The sequence below is a fragment of the Ammospiza caudacuta genome, chromosome 1 (assembly GCF_027887145.1).
Source record: "Ammospiza caudacuta isolate bAmmCau1 chromosome 1, bAmmCau1.pri, whole genome shotgun sequence".
NCBI classification, from domain to species: Eukaryota; Metazoa; Chordata; class Aves; order Passeriformes; family Passerellidae; genus Ammospiza; species Ammospiza caudacuta.
The window spans coordinates 107,026,534-107,047,377 of NC_080593.1; the positions used below are offsets into that span (position 1 = coordinate 107,026,534).

The following is a 20,844-nucleotide window of genomic DNA, read 5'->3' on the forward strand; positions in this document are numbered from 1 at the left end:
GAGATTTTGCTGGATTATGCTGGATCTTGAATAAAGATGGAGTTTACCATTACTAAAAAGTGATTTAATTGTTAAAATTGACCAGCAAAAGTGGTGAATCTTATGTTACTTGGACCTGCTGAAAGAAGCTTTCTAGAAAAGCTTTGGTCCAATTCTAGGGTGAGATCCTGCAGACCATCTATTCAAGGGAGAGCAGATCCCAGCTGCCTGCCTGTGAATTTACATGTGGGATAACTCCAGTCGGATGTTTTGCTCTTTGTACCAAAAGTGACATACATAGAGTCACGTTTACTCGTGCCAGCTCAATGGAAGTGGAATGCTCTGGGGTCTGAAGCTGCACTGAATCCTTCCCTTTAGGGAAACCCTTAGCTGATCAGGACTCAGGCAGTCACAGACCATGCATTTCCAAAATTTGGGAAAGGCACTAGAGGGTGCTGTGCTGAAGGAGAAGAAACGGGATTTGTATCAGCAGGAAAAACCATCCTGACCTCTGCAAGGTGAAGAACCACTGTCTCCATCTTTTTTCCTCTGAGACCGTGTAGGCTCCTTCCTGCAGTAACAGCCGTGTGCCTTTTTCCTAAAGGAGGGGATCGATAGACACTGGTTTTCCTGAATCTTACACAAACTCACATCAGGAGTGCTGAGATCAGGAGACAAAGAGTGCAGCCTGATGTATAAATATAAACCTGATGACGGTCAAATGGTAAAAGATTGGTTGAACATTATTAAATGCATCTTTTAAAGGCAGGCCCCAGGGCAACCTTGGGTGGGGGACACCAGAAGTGCTTGCCCTGCTGTGTCCCTGTGGCCTGTGACAGGGCCATCTGAGCAGGACTCCTTCCCATCCTGAGCTGGTTGGATACAGACCAGCTTGGATCCAAAAGCTGGGGCTGTGTCTTCAGCACTGTAGTGCACGTCGGCCAACAGGCCTGGCAGGATTTATGGGTGCTGGAGGATGGCTCAGAGCAAGTCCAGATCTGTTTAGAAAAGGTTTTTTATGCTGGGGGAGCTCCCGTGGCTCAGTTCCAAGGAGCACAAGTGGTAGGTGAATCCTCAGACAGTACAAGCAGGTGCTGCCATCCAGCAGGAGGTGTGGGGAAGGAAACCAAACCCCTTGACAAGGGGTCAAGGGCTCACAGGTGCTTTAGGCACTTGTGTGGTGCCTGGGACAGAACAGATTCACTTCAAATAACAGACACTCAGGACGTAAAATACTGTATTTGCATTTCTTGTTTCTCTGAAGGTCAAGATGAGTTACCCTCATTCAACGTATTGGCAGGTGAATTAACGTCTATTTTGTTTTCTGTGGGGAGCATCATCTTCTTGGGAACCTGTCTACCACAGAATGGTTTGGGTTGGAAGGGACCACGGGCAGGGATGCCATTTACTAGATCCTGTTGCCCAGGGCCCCATCCAACCTGGCCTTGAACACCTCTGGGGATGAGGCAGCCACACTCCAGTGTATCTTCTGTGTATCTTCAGCAAAGAAAATGTAGCAATCCAGGAGGAGTTTAGAGTACTAACAGCCACCCTGCTTCCATTTTGTGTTAAATCTTCCATTTCAGCAGTTTTCAAACGTTTTACATTCTGAGTCACAAGTGTACATCCAGGGGAAGGAACAAGAACAAAACTCTACCTGCATTTTTTAAAATACATCAGAAAAATCCCAGCAGCGTTCACAAGCTCAGAGGGAAGCTCAGCTGCATCCCCCCTCCTCTTGCTGCATAATTCCCAGTTTGCTTCTGGCTACAGCCTCAGTGGCTACTGTAGGAAAATCTCACCTGTGGAGGAGGCCCTATCTTTTTATTACCAGGCTGTTTAGCTACAGTTAGCTACTCTTTCCATTTTCTTTCCTGTTGCCTTCAGCAGGAATAGGGAAGCTTGAAGAGAGAATCAGATTTTTTGCATTCTGCTAATGTCAGTGAACCTAATACAGTCATAAAAAAATTAAAAGGTGAAGGCAAATCAACAACAACAAAGATCATGTAAGAATCTGAACTTTTTGATTTGTCAAGCATCTTGTAAAATTACAGCTTCACCAGCATAAAGGCAGTCATGGTGATTTATGCTGGCTCTTCACAGCTTACATGTTTCAGCTATCTTGATGACTTTCAGTTGAGATTGTAAGCATTACATTTCCTAACAGTAGAGACATTTGGCTGCTTTTTTTATTCAAAGTGTAGCTATTCCTGTAGATAGGCACCTTGCTTACAGTAAACAAGTGCCAACATCAGTGTACCAGAACACACAAACTGTAATTTGCACGTCTAGACTTTATTATTACAGCATTTTAGTTGCAATTTATCCCAGACACACAAGTCAATGTAATTTTACACTTCATTATGTCTGCTGCTGTTTTCTCAATCAAAATCAGCATTAAAAAAAAACCTGCAGAACTTCAGCATTTCTAAAACACTCTGGAAATGACAGTAGGTGCCAGTCTGTAGAGCAAAAACCATTTTTCCACAATCCCTCTTCTCACTAGTCACTAGCTATTCATAACAGGGCTTATGCTATTTTTCAGATTCATGAAATACGAAATTACATGATACTACTATTTATTAATAAATTACTCAAGCAAAAGGTTTTGAGCCTGCAGAGGTAGCCAGTTACACATAAAGGAAAGCAGAAAAGCAATCCACAACCTAATCTGAGTCTAGAGAGACCACAGGCCTTTCCAACTGCTCCAAATTCCTATTATAATATACATATTTAAGTAGATATGTTTGATCATCTTACTATATTTTTCCCTTCCCAGTATGACAGGAGATTAAAGCAGGTCCCAATTATCCCTCATATTGCTTGACAAGCTCACTGTCAATGTGAGTGGTGATCTGGAAAGCTGTCTTCAGTGAGCTCCAGCCACAGCTTTGATATTGCTGACATTTCAGATACAGCGAGCTCAACACAGAGGAACTTGCTGAAGTTACATCAATGCCTTCAATTTATCTGTACTTCCCCGCTCTGTGACCATCAAAGGACATACAATGATTCACATGTAATTTGGCCTTACTGCTCTATTGTTCTGCAGGCCTTGATGGATTCCCCAGGGAGATTTATGGACAGCTAGCTTCATGGGATGTACATGGCTGTTCCAAAAAAGCCCAAACAAGCCTAATCCCAAAACCCCCCACCAACAAAAACTGCCTTGTCTTTTCAACAGTGTTCCCTCCCACAAATAAGTGGAATTTCTGAAACTCCAAACCTGCATCATGAAGGATGAAGCAATCACAAGGCCAGCTAAGGGTGGTGGTTGAATAATAAATACAAATTAGGCTACTACAGCAGGCCATGAGAATAAGGAAATTAAAACATTTAATATGGTATTTACTTATTCATGAGGAATAGTAAAAGAAGAAAACAAAACCTTCCAGACTGCCCTGGGCATTATGATGCAAATGCACCTTGTACTTGGAAACTGTTGCAATGTCTGAATGCTTAGAAATATGTTTAAGCTGCAATCAGGAGAAAACACCATGCCAGTCATGTTCAAATGGGTCTTTCCATAAATTACTTTATTTCTCATTAAATGAGCACAGAGTCATTACCATATTAATAACAGATATGTTTATTATTACATATCCATCAGTGCGGCTTTCAATACCACTTGAAACATGCAAATCGTCCTAAGGACGAATCAGTTTTCCAGTGCTTCTTATTTAATACACAACTGCAAAGCCATATAAATTATTGAGGAGGTATTTGGTTAAGAAATAAAATAAAATAAAACCATACTGCCCATACCATGAATGTATTCCTGCTACAAAGCAAGAGTCTGACAGCATTTACTGAAATTCCTGAATTTCACCCAGAGCTTTTTTTGTCTTTTTTTTTTCTGCATTGCCTACTCATCTCTTGGCTTATTAACAAGAATCAGTCTTTCTTTGTAAGAGGAATTCTCACTCAAAGATTGTACTTAATTTAGAAATGTATCTAGCATCTACAATACTTCAACCAATTATAGTTCAGTAAAAACTACTGATATGCAATAGCTTTTTAGAGGTTTCTTTTGTTTAGTTTTAGGTTTCTACATTTATTGACATGGCAATAATACAATTATCTCAAATTAAGGCACTAAAAGAACAATGTAAAACCAAGTAAAAGTGTTCTAAGAATAATTTACAGTTCAAACAGTGCATATAATTCTTAAATGTTTGTTAACTTAATGTATGTTATCACTTAAAATTGTAAGGCAATACATTATACAGTAATAGAAATGATGTACCCCAAAATATGCTTCCAAACTCGGTGGTTCTTTTTATTGTTAGTTTCTAATGCCTCTAACAATAAAATAATTCAGTATGGCTTGGCAAAAATGCATAGATTAAAGGCAATTGCTTGTTTTCCCCCCTTTACAAACCTGCTGCATCAGTATTTTGTAAAGCATAATGCAAAATATTTAACACTTTGATCCATTCCATAGTGGGTGGTTAGCATTAAGGCTGTAAAGAACTCTGCAGTGAAGGCACTGAAGTTCAAGTGATAAGGCTTCATTTTAAGCTAGTTCTGCAGTCTTCAAGAGCACAATTTAAGAGTCTTGAAAGCAATTGCAGTCCTTCTCACTGAGAAACCTTCCTCTTCTACTCCGTTTCATATGCTCATCTTGATATAAATATCCCCTTCACAGGGTTAACAGTCTTTTTCTTTCACTGGTACGAAGAAAGTTGGCTGCGTTTCATTGTGACTGACAGGCTTTTTTGAAAAAATCCAAAAGGCAGCACCTTTTTATATACCTAGCTAAGCTTTATTTGCTTTAACTTGCATTACATAGTAATAATTAATCTAATCTACCTTGAGGCAAACCCGCAATTAAACACCCTCAGCGTGCTTTTGTGCCAAAGCAAGGAGGAGACAGTAATAGCAATCTTAACCCTGAAGCCTGTTATAGTTATGTTGAGAGGAACAACAGCCCATCTGCACTGCTCTGTGTGGTTAAAAAAAGCCCTGTTTCTCTGACTGCATCCCATGAGGTTCCATTAAGCACTGTACATGTGGTTAGCTGGAACAAAAAAGAAAACAGACAATTAATAACAAATATAAAAATTAGCTTTGTAACACTAGTGCATGTTTGCCAAGAGCCTCAGTGAAGAAAATACTTGATTTTAACAGAATTCTTTTTAAACTGACAAGGTGCAATACTAAAATCATACCTACATCATCTTCCACAAACTGTTCTCAGTTTCAAACAACATTAAGCAAACACAGAGATCAAACAGATGATAGTATTACTGCAGCTTTACAAGTAAGCAATTAAGAGTCAACAATCATGGGTGTATTCATGGCAAATGCAAGGTGACCCTCTTTCACTTGCAGGACAAGAAAAGGCTCTCTAGGCTCAGAGCACGCACATGCAGTTGCAGAGCTCATCTGATGCACAGACATTTTGCTGGCTGGTTGTTTTCCTCTTCAAACATGCATTAACTTGACCAAGTGCCCAAGTCCAACTGTATTAAAACAAAACATCTCAGCTGTGCTAATACAATGTGAATAAATCAGCAGACTGGAAGCTATAAAGTGTAGGTTCTGATCTCGAGGCAGTACTGCAAATGCCAGCAAGTTCATCATGAAGTTCTGATTCATTGTCGTTAGTGATAAGTTCTTAAAATGCAGAATAGAACTTAGGATGAACTTTTATATGCAAAGCTCCTTTCAATGGGTCTGAGACACCTCTCCATGAAGTCAAGGAAGCACTGCCTACTGACTGCAAAGAAAGGTGAGTCAGACCCTGGATGAAATGTACTGAAAGGTCTTCAAGCATGTGTTCAAGTCTGTATCCATTCAACAAAACAGTTAATGCCTGCTTACATGGTAGGACTCCATCACCGAGGGCAAGTTCTGCTATACTGCCTGACAAGAGAACAATTTTCAGATACTCAGTAAAAGCCAGATATGTATATCCCATAAAAAATCATTGCTGCTTCTCTTATTCCCACACCTAGGTAAAGTGGTGAGGGAGGAGGAGAACTGCAGGATGCATGAGTCCATAGAGGCTGATCCAATAACTGACTGCCTCCTGAGAGGAAAAAAGCCTGGTGTTCCTCTGCTTTATCCCTGACCCCACCAGAGCATCCTCCAACTTACCTGTCCTCAGCTTTGGCCATCCCTGCACTTCTCAGTGCACTGATCTACTCACTAGCTTGGCACAGTTAGTCTACATTTTTTTGACAGTCAGGAAACTGATTTGTGTACTTTCATGGAAGGGTCCAAAATGGATAATTTCAAACACTTATCTAGGATCCAAGGACAGAAAAGAAGGAAAAGAAGACAAAGAGGGAAAATCCCCCCCTTTAAGTAGCAACAGGCTGTCAAATTAGAAGGGAATTTTCCTAAAATAAATCCATCACCTCTTCTTTTTAAACACACAGGACAGAATATGAAGTGGTATCAGGGCACAGGCTGGGCACAGTCCATCAGAGCAGTACTTGTCTAGTTCACAGATACAACCCACAAAAAATTTGTCTGAGGAAACCACAAAAATGTCCACAGTGTAGCTGCCAGAATGAAGAGTTCCAGCCTGGCCTTTTTCTAATGCTTCTTTGCTCAGTGGAACTCTGAATCTTTTCATTGTCAGCTCTCATTGCTCTGCAGGTGCCATGCAGGCCCCATTGCACTCCAGTCAACCCAGTGCCAGCTGTCAGATGGGGACAGAGTGTCACAAAGACACCCAGGGAGCCCCTCCAAGGGCCCCACCTGCCTCCTGCAGACATCTCCAGGCACCACGACAGGCAGGAGCACACACACACCCAGCACCCCTGCTGCTCAAGTGCTGTGCCTCTCTAAATGGCTTATGCTCAATAGGACTCTTTCTCCACAATCAGCGACTACAATATGCAGCATTAAAACAGAGTTTCTTGTAATTAATTACATGTTCTAGAAGCTCTGTCAGTATTTGATATCATCAAGAAGGAAGATATCAGTTATGTCATCAAGTTCACTGATGGATTTGGGGTCAGTCTAGAAGAGTCATGTAAATGTTAACTGTTTGATCCATGTCACAGCTTGTCAGATAAATTCAAGGAGCTAAAGAAGTAAGACATCATGCAGGTATTAACTTCTGAAAACCTAAGAGCTTTATTCTTCCTAAGAACTTGGAAGATCTCCTTGGGTGATGGAGAAAGGTGTGAGCAGAGGTTGTACACCAGGGCAGCTGGGAAAAACGCAAGGCTGCAGTATTTGGAACAGCTGATCTGACCTGACATCACCATCATCCTTCCTCCTTTTGTTCTTGAGGCTCTGCCCCAAACCTCTGTAACTTCTGAACCCAACAGAAAATCACAAGCTTTTCTTTTGTGGAGTTAGGGTTGGATTGTATTTGTTGTCATGCTCTGGGTTTTTTGGTTTTCCTTTAGGCAAAACATTCCTGGATTAATTTTCTGCTGAAAAATAGATCAACTCACTCTGGTAATCTGTGAAGCATGAACTGACACAAGATAAAGCTCAGGAATGTGCAGGGGTCCTCCTTCTGGTGCTGGAGAGCTATTAGACTCATTGTATCTTTAAGATCTTAAAAACAGAGCTTTAATAACGGTGTTTCTCATTTTTTAAAGTTCCACTCCCTAGTTGTGCATTTCTGTGATTCTGTAACACTCTCAACAGGACAATGCCAACAGGATTAATAACAGCAATAGTCTGGGTAACTGATGTCCCCAAACATACCCATTCCTTTAACAGTTACTGTAAACTTTCAAATATCCCAATCTGTTCCTTCTATAACAGATTTGCTGCACACTTATCCTTGCTAAAGGTAACTCCAAACCAGGGCTTCTATTAAGAGAGTGAAAAAGAATCAATTAATTGATTTAAGAAAATGGATTTTTCTCACATAAGAACATGCATGAAAGCTGGTTATTACAGCTACCAGAGGACCTCTCACGGATAAATGGAGAGCATACTCAGAATCAATTTTAAGAGTTTTTGGAAGAAAAAGTCTACAACTCTAAACATCTAAATGTGAAATAAAGAAGTATGGGATTATCTTGAAGGGCTTCACTGAATATATTACGATCTCAAAACTATGATCCCTGGGAGTGTTCAAGGCCTGGCTGGATGGGGCCCTGAGCAACCTGATCCACCCTGGCAGAGTGGGTGGAACTAGATGATCCTTAAGGTCCCTTCCCACCCAAACCATTCTATCATCACTTATGTTTTAGGGTGGAAGTCTTGGGAACAAGAAAATCAATGCCCCTTTTGTCTTTCATATTTTTTCCTCATCTGTTCCCTTCAAGGAGGATGTTTCATGATATACCCCATATCTCCTTATACAATAATGTAAGAAGACATGGGGTGTAACATATAATAAAGGTCTGCTTCCATTGCGTTTATTGCCAGGAATGTTTGGTAGCCCTGCCAATCTGGGAAGACTCTTTCCTTACTGAGACACTAGTTTCTACTCCATACTGTCAATTCATTCAGTTATTTGAGGAGAAAACAACACATATACTGTATCAGGAAGCTAATAAAGGTTAAAATCAGATTACAGCAACCTAAGCATTAAAAAAGTGTATTTTACATCATGTCCTGGTTAATGGACAGGATGTAAAATGTCCATTATGCATAGGGTAACAAATAGTTTACAAAAACAACTGCTGGGACAGAAGATAACTTGGAATGAGTTAGCAGGCCGGAAGAACAGAATTAATACTTAACTGGCCTCACAACAAAAGAATTGGCCTAACAACAGACAGAATCTGTAAATTTCTCATTTCAGCCCCTTTTGCAGAAGACTTCTAGCGTAGGCAAGCTCTGAGTCAATCCATGGATGGGATGACTGTGGATCACCCTTGCTGCTAAATGCCATTACTGACATATCCACTGAGCCTTGCCTTCACACAGGAATAAAAATGAAAGCAGCTCCCTCCCAAGCATTGGGAGGTACCTTTCCAAATGTGAAGAGCTGATAAATTTGCCATAATAATAGGAAAATTCTGCTCCTTCCTTTGGAATTTGAGCTAAGTATCAGCACTTCAACAGCCATAACTGTGGAATTATTTCACAAGTAGGACTTATAAACGGAGGGGTTTTTAGCCAAGAAGTTCTGTAGTTTTTGTAGCTTATTTCTCACCTCGTTTTTCCAGAAGTATTTTTAACAGCTTTTCGGAATGACTGGTTTGCTGAGGATCTTGTAGACAAAGTTCTAGGAGAAGCACGAACAAAAGTAGATGGTGGTGTCTTAGGGATCTTCTTTACTAAATGTGTCACCCACTTCTTCTGTTCATCTTGACAGGATGCCAACAAGAGCATATCTCTTGCTGAAGTTACATCATAGCTCACTACAAGGAAAAAGGAGGAAGATGATTCAGTGAAAACCCAGGCTCCTTTTCAAAGTAAGAGTTATGACACACCAACTGTGCCACTGGAAGGAACAATGGAACCTATATACATTCTTGTATTGCATTTGTTTATATATTTTTGGAAGACAGCAAACAGTAGGGAGGATTATGAATATAATGTTTTTCACGATTTGTCATTCTGCATTAAGATTCTTGAGTCTAACATGAGCATTGGAGAAATGAGAAACTTACACTAATTACAATTTTAATAAGCTGGGAAGTTGTATGAGTGCCTTGTGGCCAAGTTCCAGAGTACATACCCTGAATGCTCCACTTCACAGCAGCACAGAGGAGAAACTTCTCCTCCAGTCTGTGAGGTGGCTGAAGAACCACTCTGCAAGGTCTCAGCATCTCAGCAGAGCTTGCTAATACAGCCACTGCAATTGTCCCTAGTATGGGTCAGGTATAAGTGCAGAGGAAATGGTGAGGGCACCAAGGAGCTGCCCAGTACTTGGGAACAAACCTCTAGGGAACCTTGTGCTCTCAGGGCCCTCAGCAGAGCTCCATCAGCTACACCACAGACCTCCCTACAAAGGTTTGCCACAGCTGCCTGTTCATAAACACTGCAACAGCCTATTGCTTTAACAGCAACTTCCACATCTAAAATCACTTCAGTTTTAAGTTTAAAATTAAACTGAAGTGCTTTTATTCACCTCCAGTAGTTCAGCAGGTTTGGCTTAACCACATGGAGAATACAGAACAGAAAAAAACCATGAGTATACCTTTGCATGGTGCAATTAATTCCTCCTTTTTATCCAAGTGGTCTCTGTGGCACTTCACATGGCATCTTCGACATTCTAGGGCAGCAGGGGGTTTAAAGACATGCCAGAGAGGTTTGGCACAGGCCTCACAGTTGGCTGGAAAGTGGTATAACGTGGGAATAAATTCATGGCCTTTGTGATTTAGAAAATTTGTCTTCTCTGCCGGCTGTACTGGTTCTACCTCCAAATCCTTCCTGCATTCCCCCTCATTAGCATAGAGAATCTGAAAAAGAACACTGCTGTGTTACTGTTGAAGCACTAAGTACTTTCATATCCTCTTCAAAGAAACCAGCACTTTTTCAAGAGAGTTAAATAGACAGGACAATCTATATCTTTTTACCTGGAATATTTTAGGAATTTCTTCAGTTTCAGCTCTATATACATCTCCTTGAGTTACAGGCCGGACATGAAACAGCTTACTAGATTAGAAGAAACATGAATCAGAAAATGCTAAAAAGTTATGTATGGTTCAGAACAATTATCAAACTGCTCTGAAGTTCTCAGAAATTATGCAAGCAACACGACCTACTTCAACACTGCAATATGATTTTGGGAACTAATTCATAAACCATAGAGATTTTGTCTACCCACATAAGACCAAAATAATTCACAGCATGGAAAGAGGGTTATCTTAGAATGGATTCAAGATCCATCATGGTAAATTTACTTAAGATAAAGGCATTCAAATACTACCTCAAAACACTAGGAAGTCTAACATTATTGCTAGAAAAAATTTGTGAAAACCTGGATGAAAGCAACCATATTAAGTAGAATACTATCCAGTAGTTTTTTACTAAATCACACTGATGAACAATCTATGCCAAAAGACCACAAAAGGAAATCTGGGGCACCAGCTGTTGAAAAAAACTATTTAAATTGTAACAAACATCATGTGAGTCAAGACTCTAAATCCACCTCTCCCAAGATCCTGTTTTCAACAGTGGCTGTAGCAGATGTTTATGAAAACAGAGTACGAAACAGTTCTAAGAAAAAATAACTCTTTTCCTGGTTATGAGCAATTGGCAGCTGAAGCACTTCCTGAGTTTGAGAGTCCTTCCAGACCACTGTAGTCCTTGATACATCTATTCATGAATTCTAAAACCTTTTTTCAATTACTATTCTGTAAAATCCCATAATGTCAATCAGCTGTTCAAACATCACAGTCATGTACCAGTGAGGGGCTTCAGTGATATTTGATACCATTTTCCTCATGTATAACCAATGTAAGGGAATCACAATTAATATATTTTACCACTTCAAACAGAAAACAGCTGGAAAAATTAGAAATGCTTTGGACTAGAACAGCAATGATCCTTTCTCTTTTTCTCTAACTTATAGCAATCATAGGACAAAGAGCAAGTACTGTCAAAGTTCTGTTAATGGTACACTAAAATACAGATAGACATTTTCCAACTAGTATGGGAAATTAAAAATTATTTATGGTATTTTTATTTCAAGCTTCTGGATTTGCTATCTGCTATTTCACACACAATACTCTTTTGTCAATTTGTATCCAAAATCAACAATGACTTTACTTACTCTATATCTAGTACCATAGATGGATTAGACTGGTCCTTGTCCTTTTCATCATTGTAGAACAGTATCTTTTTACTGCTCACCACCACATACTGTGGAAAGAAAGGGTAAAACAGTTGAAATTGCATTTTAAAAAGCAATAATATATCCTAATGTACTCCCACATGCACATAAAAAGCCAGAGTAAATGAAAGGTTTCTAATTAACATCAGGAGATATTCAAATCACCCTGAAGGCAGCTAGACTACAGACAGCTGTGCAGTGCTACAGCTGCAGTGACTGTATTGTCCCTGGATCACTCTAAAATGCTTGTGATGACTCTGCAGGTCCATCTGTACACAAACTCACAAATTTCAGTTGCCACTGGCAGGTCACTAGGAAATTTACTGTATCACTGAGTGTGACACAAAGTAAAAGCTATCACTTATTGACAATGTTGTCAAAAACTTCTCTAGTTCTACAGGCCTGCAGGACTCACTGCTACTTCACACCAAACTGCTGGTAGGCTAAAACAGAGTCCCATGGCTCCTGCTATTTCCTACACTCCCAATGTAATGGACTGGTAAAATAAAGAGCCCAAATGAATCAGCAGAAACAGAGGTCTGGTACTCATAAATACACTAAGATAGTGAAGAACAAGCACCTCTAACCTAAGCCCATCCCAGTAAGTTCAAGTCTGGAATTCACTGCCTCCTGCTCTTCACTGGGAGTTGCTAGTCTAAGATCTTTGCTGGAACTGTCCACAAGCATAAGCTCAGTGACAGCTGTGGCTGCTCCCTCCCCTGTAGTTTCAAATGTTTTAGAAGGAACTGTAAGATATAAGATACTAAGGAGGATTAAAAGGAGAGAAACTGGCAGCTCTGTCTACACTGATCTCCAGATTCACGTATAATATAACCCAGAAGGACAGAAAAGCATGAGAGTGAATGCACCACTAGTTCATCTCGAGTCCAAGTACTGGCAGGTAACTGGATGGGTTTCTGCACTTGCAGATACTGATAATTTGAATAAATGTCTACTCCTTCTACAAAGGGAGGTTTCAACCTCATTGTACACAGCATTGAAGCTGACCTCAAAACCTGAGAATGAAAGTCACCTTAAGTTTATACAACAGCATGTTTAAAATGTGCTGTGCAAGGTGTGAGCTACAGTTGTAAATCTCAACTACAGAAATGCATCTAAAAAAAGCCATGAAAGGGCATTTTGTCACAATTCCTTAATAGAAAGCCTGATCAGCTTCTGTAAGCACTAAGTGTGAACCTCTTGTGATTTTTCCCATTGAAGAAAAAGACTGTACTTCAATTCCTTTATCCACTCCAATAGAAAACTAATGCCTTTTTCATCTTTGAAGTGTGCACTTCACCTTTCAGAGATCAGAGCAAGCCCTTCAGATGACAACTATCACAAATGCAAATTCTGGCTGTAAAGGAATTCAATTATCACACTATAGATAAGCCTTGGTGAAAGAACAACTTAACCTCACAAAAAAAAGTTATGTACAACAGCATCAATATCCTGTGGTGAACATATAAAAAAATATTCTGACAGTAGTTCTGTTCTACAACGGTTTTTGAAGGATATTTTATCACCTTCACTGGGGATGAAATGAAGCTCCAGATAAAAATAAGGGTAATCAATTTCAGTGCTAGCTTTAGGAGTAACAAATGTTTTTTCTCAAGTAAGTAAGTTTTCCACACTCGCCCTCTTCTAACTTAAGCTAAATAAGTCAGAGGGCACTGGGCAAAACCATTAGTATTACTGACATTTGAGACAGAAATGCAGCAGCTCAAGTTGTAACAACTCAGGCATCAATCCAATTACACTCATAATATGATTTTGCTTTTCCTTTAATTTAATCTGGGCGTGCCTATATTTGAGGTTGCATATACCTCTCACTTTCACAAAACTGAAACGGCGGGAGAATTAGGAAGAGAAGCACCTGAGGAGGCTGACCACCTGCCAGCTTGTTTCAGCTACAACAGCAGCTGAAACAACTGCAGTTCAGTTCAGGCAACAGAAGCACATCTGAGTGAACACAGTCCCTCACTACTGTGACTCACTGACATGAGCCTCAGCTAGTTAAGGAACCTTATCAGTACAATTTATTTCATGACTGAGCCATCCATCTGCAGCTCAAATTCCTCCAAAGTGTGAGCACATTCAAACTAGGGAAGTGTTGGAAAGGAATGGATTAACTGCCTAAAATATCTTGAGGCAAGTAAATATGCCTATACTGGGCATGCCTGAAGAAATTCTGATAGTCTTTCACTGAAGAAGTTGCATTTATCAGCAGTTTAGAATTTCATTTGTCAGAGAATGCAAAAATAATCTCCATTTTTACAAAAAAACCACAAAAGGGTACTTAGAAGCATCCTGACAGAAAAGTGACACAGTATTTTATATAATCCAGAACAGAACAAAGCTACCTGATTTGTGCCAGGCATCATCAATTCTATAACAAGAGGATTCAAGCAGCCCTAGCAATCAAACAGATCTACAGGAACATCTGCTATTTGGTTTTGCTCCTGGTGGTGAACACCTTTTTTGTGGGTAAAGCACCATCTCTTTCTGTGTACTTTTGCTATTAATATTGCTGGTTTTATTGTGCTTGTCTTAGTCCTGCTTTGTGCTTTTAGTAAACTGTTAAGCCATAAATTCTGCTTTTGTTTCTCCCTTACTCAAAGGGGTGGGGGAAAGGGGACTGGCCATTAGTTGAAATAGGGCAGAACTTATCACTCACTCCCAGCAAGCCAGAATAGGCGGTGGTTTTAACTTACAGACAAATCACCAAGGTCTGATATTGATGTAAAAATAGGCAGGTCTGGAACTCCAACACTTGGAGTGTATAAAGAAGGCCATGGAAGCCCACTGAAAATAGCAGTACTTCAAAGAAGGAGCACAGCAGCTAAAGACTCAATACAAACCCTCAAGTGCTTCTCTGACAGGAATGAATCCCTTCTCCTTTAAATTTTATGGGAATAATTTCCGGCTGTTGTAGAATGTGAATATAAATAGAAGCACTTAAGAAATACCTTTCAACAAGAATTAGGAAGTTACTTCAAAAGTGTGATTAACAACTCAGTAGTTCCCAGTAGCAGTCTTTGAATATAAAGATGAAGGAAAAGAAACTGTTTAATACAATTAGCTTTTAAAATTGAAAAAAATTCTAGAGACCATGTTCACTTTTGTATTTAGTTGTTCTGAAAGATGATAAAAGGGGTGGAACTGAAAAGCCAGAAAAGATAATCAGAAAATGGTTCTAAGTACCTCAATTTGAATATTGGATGTTTCAAGAAACAGATCATAACCTTTGCAGAGGCACAACAAGATTGCTTTACTTGGAGTGGGAATTCTGTCACAGAGATCCCATTTCTGAGAGTAAATCAATTATTTTTAAGAGAAACCTATCATTTTAAAGGTAAGGGAGACAGAAACATCCTTGGAAATCATATGTAGCAAGTCAGAGTGCGATGCACTCTTCCATGACCTTCAGAACATTTAAGTGTGGTATTCCCTACTCTGTGCTGCCAAGTTGCACAAAGAGGTTCTTTTTCAGTAACAGAATTATAAAGATGCTTACTCAACGAAGAAACGTGATTTTTAATGGTTCCAAGATGCTCATTGTAAAGCATTTCCTCCCCTCTTGCAAATTTGCACAATGTCATTACTAAAGGTTTCATACTGAACTTGAATTTTCTTGGGGTTTTTTTTCTTCAATAATGTACATACACTGAATTACTCTTAATTATTTTGTTTGTTTCTTAAATACAAGTTGTAAAACCAATTCACCACATGCCTAGAAGCTTTTCCAAGGAAACTGAGGAAGAAAGAAAAAAAGGCATCTGTACCTGTTTCTTCCAGCCATGCCGCCTTATATTTCCTTTGTTTGGTACTGAAAGCCAACCTTCAAGTCTTGATTCTGGTTTTAAAAAATGCATATTTAATAATTTTGTGTATTTATAATAATAAAGCAGAATAGCACAAAAGCAAACTACCACTAGAAAGGAAGATGTACTACATGCAGTAATGGGCAATTACCTATTCAGCAATGCAGAATAAAAAGCACAGCTAAATAAAATGAAGATATAAGCATTTAATTCATGCTTCATCACAAGCCAACATCTGATTACACAGTTACTGCACAATAAAAGTAAAGCTGTTTTCCTTGATGCCAACATCTAACACTGTATGTAAATAGTTTGCAAAGAGCCAGGCAGGAAAGACTTTGCTTTGAAAATATATTACAGTTTAAATTAGGAGACTTTCAATGTAAACATGATTTAACATTCAGAGGGGCTGTATGAAAATACTCAGCAGGAAGATGCAGGAAGTAAAATAAATCAGATCCACATTTTCCACAGGAAACAAAAAAAGGAGAGACAGCACAAGAGCAAGCAAAGCTACATGGGTGTCCCATTACTCACAGAAGATAAGCATAGGAGATAATTAAATAAGGAATGCAGGAAGAATCAACTAGATATAAAGAATAAGAGACAAGTGTTTTACTCAAATTTTCAGTGAAAAAATATCCAAAGAGAAATGTAATACCCTATTTTCCCACCATTAAATTAGTGAAACAATTTAGCATGATACAAAAAAGGGCCACAGAAAAAGTAGCATTCTGCCTAATGTGGACTGTTGATTTAGAAAGCCCTTCCAGCTAACTGAGAGTGGCTTCTAAAATTTAAAATTATGAAGCAAGGTTATAGTAGCACTGAAAACTTCAAAAACTTTAAGTTGAAATTTTCTAAAACATTCTCCACAACTATTTATGCCCTGAGGAGCTACTGGTTCCTTCTGTCCTTCTGGAATTACTCTTTGTGAGGTGTAACCCAGCAAGTTCTGAAATGCATTCAAATGTACCAAAGTTACTGTCCATATGCTTAGCTATACAGAATTACAATGGGTCTGACAGCCTAGCAAGGCATTATAATGATGCATGTAAAAGCCCTTCCCACATTACCTTACAGCAGGCAATATTTAGAAATGGACTACACTTAGGCATATGGAATCTTTTCCCATCATTTCTCCACAGAGAATAGCTTCAAAATACTGGAGGGCCACTGAACTACTGAGATCAACTGGAAGAAAAGCATGTTAGCAGAACTCATTCCTGTAAGAAAACTTCCCACAAAAATGAAGGAAATTTGTACCTCCCTGCCTTCTCACATCTGCATAAGAACTGTGGGGACTGGGGGGTAAGGGGCCCCACACCCCCAAGCCTACCTCCTCTGCTATCCCAGACACTCCCCAGTTATTGATATTCAGCAGCTTTGGAAAAGAAAACCTATTTCCTTCATGTCTACAGGCCTCACAGATATGTTTACCTTGATTTGAATACTTTGATTAAGTTTTACATTAAGAGAAGATTCTTCCATTTTTAGAAATTATAGAAACATCCTAGAACTCAGGTTTTCATTGCAAAACAAAGTGATGAATTGCTAATAAAAAACAAAGTATGGAAAAGTGTATAGGAAGGATGACTTGTTAAAAAAAGCAAAGAAAGCTTCTGTTGAAATTGTGGCATATGAAAATCTGAAAAGATCCAATGATGATGAATTTTAAAAGATGCTTATAGGGACAGTATAAGTTTTTCTAGGTTTCCTTCTGCTTCAGCATGTTCTGAAAACAATTTCAAAAGAAGTAGGAAGTAAATGAGGTATTTCAAATGAATCTGTCAACATTCTTTTCTGTCTACAACAACATTCTTTTCTGTCTATTTTAGGGAGCAAATTCTATTTTAATAAGAGACGATTTCTGAGCTGTGAATAACATCTTGCAGTTGAAAGTAACAGTTTCTGACCATCTTTTCAACAAAGCTAAAATTTGTCTGGAACCAAATGTACTCTTGAAAGGATAGATGAGCTCCTTCATTCCAACCTCACCACAAAGGTTCCTCTCAAGTAATACTTATAGCGCATTTTCATTTCTCTTGACAGACTTAGCATAACTGCAAATGCTCATCTGGCCATTTCACAAATATTTGATCCGGAAGACTAATATTTATGAGTGTTCTGATTAAGTAATTAAGAAAATATGGGCTATCTAGACTTTAAAAAAGAATCTTCCATTCCTGTCTTTAAAAATAGGCTCGAAACTATTGCCTGACAACTTCTCTGTATTTTGGAAAAAACACCAGAATTGATACCTCATATTTGCAATCTAGAAAGTCTAAGATAGGCCTTAAAAATATCTGAATAGGATATGAAGAAAGAATTCCATAAAGGCTACAGATCATGTAGTTATCTCTGTATGTATTTTAAATTTAGATTTCTATTCCAAACATCTTCATGGCTAGTATCCAGACTACCAGGATTCACAGGGATTCAGTATGATAGCAGTGCTAACAGTAAGACTTCAATAAAATCACACAAGACAACCATGACTGTACGTGTTTATGAGACTTATGGAGCTAAGTAATGCGGGTGCTTTCAGGAACAGCAGAGCATCTCTTTCCAATGCTCAAGAATTCCTACTCCTAAGAGTCTTCCACAGCAACCAAAAACTTGTAGATACTATCTTGCTAATTCTTTCCATTCTTCCAATTTGGATTTTTCCTTTCGCAGATTGTCCTATTATAATTTCATGTGGATTGCACCAAGGATTTCTGACTGGATCTCTCTTTGGGGTTTATTCAGGTTTATTCAGGCTGCTTCAGGAAGTCTTATGTGAGTCCAATAAAACTGCTGCTTAAGTGCCCCACACATTTATTATTTCACCTTATCTTTGTGCAAAACATAACAACATATGCTGTAAAATATTATGTGCTGCAGCTAAACCTGTAGGGCAGCTTAATTGCTTAAATGATCTTGCCAATCAGATGAAAAGGAGCAATTCACAACAGGTTAAGTGCCCTGTAACAATTACGAGAAAAAACCCTCATATTCCTGACTGTGTTCTGTCTTGGCAAAAAAGAATTTTGTTTACAATCATGCCAGTATAAAGACTCCCTAAATCCAGCCAGGAGGAAGAGTCATTCCAAAGGCATAATTTAAAAGCAAATACCTCAGTTGTTTCAGCAAGGACTCTTAACACTGGGGACACCAACTGAGATATGAGCTGCTATCTGAATCAATAATCAGAAGTGAGAGTTACAAAACATGCCTAGAACTGAATACAAGGAAAAAATTTCATCCACATAATCTTTTCCATGTAAGTGAGCAAGAGCCTGAGAATAGCCTGGATTGTGTAAAGGGGCCAATCCCCATCTTGGGAGAGTGTAAGTTGTCCTAGCAGCTACCAAAATTTGAGGGAATATTTAAGCCAATGGCAGACAAAAAACAGCTCCAAGAGAAATGCAGCTGTGAAGTGTGTTATCATGTGATTTCTCTGTGTCTATTTCTAAATAGAGATTTTTTTTCAATTTTTTAAATATAAAAATTTTTCTCAATTAAACCAAAAACTGCCCATTGCCAGAATCATGACCATGGAATCATTCTTTTATATGTGCTTCTATTATTTTGTATATTTTTTTTTCCCCCGGTGATGTTTTTATTTTGACAGGGAAATGAATAAATCATACTATAATTACTTATTATAGAATTCAACCATTTATTTGCTAAAAAATTTTTTAATAGGGTCTTTGCCTTAATAGCTGGTGCACCAGCTATTGACCACTCATCTCATCCAGCCCTTAAAAATAAGATGCTATTCAAGGTGCTCTGAAGGAATGGCCATGTTTGGGTTGTGGGAGTGATGGGAACTTGGCACACAGTTGAAGACAAGCAACATCACACAACAAAACTGTAGCAAATGAGATGCTGTAATGTGTCACCTTCTGGTTTGTACACTAATTACCTGGTTGGCAGGAAAAAACCTGTGCTGGATAATTTCCTCTTTCTGTGGCATGGGTTATTTCTATTCTGAAGTCTGGCTGGGTTCTTTGTCATCTTTACAATGCTCCTGCACTGGTTTTTCACCCTCTGCTTAGCTCTTTGACAAGTGTGTGAAATTTGACTACACGAATGTCACTTAATCTCCTTTAATTACCAAACTGCTTCTTATTCAGATCCCGATCAACCCAGAAACTCAGTCAAAAAAACAAAAACAAAACCAAAGCAGCATGTAGGGACATGATCTAAATCTAGATAAGTCCTAATAATATGTATTAGAGGTCCTACCTGTATCAAACCAGCAGGACAACTGTAGTAAAAATCAGAGGCATGTGTAGAAAAAAGGGCAAAAAAGAGAAGAGAATTGAAAAGCTGGCAAAAAAGAAATAGTTGAGGGCTAACAAGTAGACACCTCACCCAAGAACACCAGAACTGCCATGTTCTAATTAACAATGGGAATTACCAGCTGACTTGAAAAGATCTTGTACAGACTGAAATTTCTGCCCCAAAATGGAAGCAATGGATTATGCAGCCAAAAGCCTGACTGCACACATCTCCAGAGGTAAAACTGAAAATAACCCTCCTTATTGAGGCAGACAAAGAAAGAGCTTTTTCCTACAGTCCATCCAAGGTCTGGGACACAATGGGGTCATACTGACACACTACTGCCCTCAAGAAAAAAACAGGGAAGGTATCTACAGCCAGATGGAAGCATTTATGTTTTCCATGTAATACACAACAGCCATCAAATGAAAATGGCTGAGAAGGGAAGTGAGGAAGTTCAAAACTACTCTTTTGACTAGAATAAATCTGGTCTGTTTTGCTGTAGGAAAAAACCCTAAAGATCTCAATTGAAGAGAGTTCAGAAATTTTCTACTAAAATTATGAGCCACAATCTTCTTCAATTACAAGACACTTAAAAACAATAAGGGTGGATTCCAATTTGTAATTTGAGGGGAGAAAAAAATCCACTTTAATATGCAAAATCCCTCTGATTTCCTTTTTATCCCTGTTAAATGGAATACGCTGAAAATTAGAATCTATGAGAAAAATTCCTGAGAAATACTGATACTTCAGAAATACCAGAAGGAATTTCTAGCAGGTGACAGCTAAGAAAAAAAATGTTCCTTAACCAATCTAAAAATTCTAAGAATTTCCAATGGGAGTTTGCCTTGAAGATGCTGTCAAAAGACAAAATCTTTACCAGATGTCAATTTACCAGAGCAAACACCAGAATGCAAAGGCTTCTTGAACAAAATGGAAGTTGCAGAGAAAAAGACTATACTATTATCTGAACAAAAATCTATTCTAAAATGAAATTCATTACAGTATTAACTAAAAATAAAAATCGAAAAATAACTAGGGGAAGATAGGAAACATAAGTAG

The 20,844-nt window shown here is 38.8% G+C and overlaps 1 protein-coding gene across 2 annotated transcripts in view; it reads right to left on the reverse strand.

Moving 5' to 3' along the window:
* Nucleotides 1–3,494: 3,494 nt before the first annotated feature.
* ROCK1 (Rho associated coiled-coil containing protein kinase 1) overlaps nucleotides 3,495–20,844 on the reverse strand; it is an 83,387-nt gene continuing 66,037 nt past the window's right edge. Inside the window, exons 28-33 of one of the 2 annotated variants that reach the window (XM_058801818.1) lie at nucleotides 15,475–15,545; nucleotides 11,630–11,718; nucleotides 10,431–10,509; nucleotides 10,052–10,313; nucleotides 9,062–9,269; nucleotides 3,495–4,999 (exon numbers count right to left, since the gene is read on the reverse strand). In XM_058801818.1, coding sequence (XP_058657801.1) covers nucleotides 4,996–4,999; nucleotides 9,062–9,269; nucleotides 10,052–10,313; nucleotides 10,431–10,509; nucleotides 11,630–11,718; nucleotides 15,475–15,545 — 713 coding nt within the window. In that variant the 3' untranslated portion in view covers nucleotides 3,495–4,995. Of the gene's footprint in view, nucleotides 5,000–9,061; nucleotides 9,270–10,051; nucleotides 10,314–10,430; nucleotides 10,510–11,629; nucleotides 11,719–15,474; nucleotides 15,546–20,844 lie in introns of those variants that run through there. The other variant, XR_009274547.1, reaches the window with a different exon arrangement.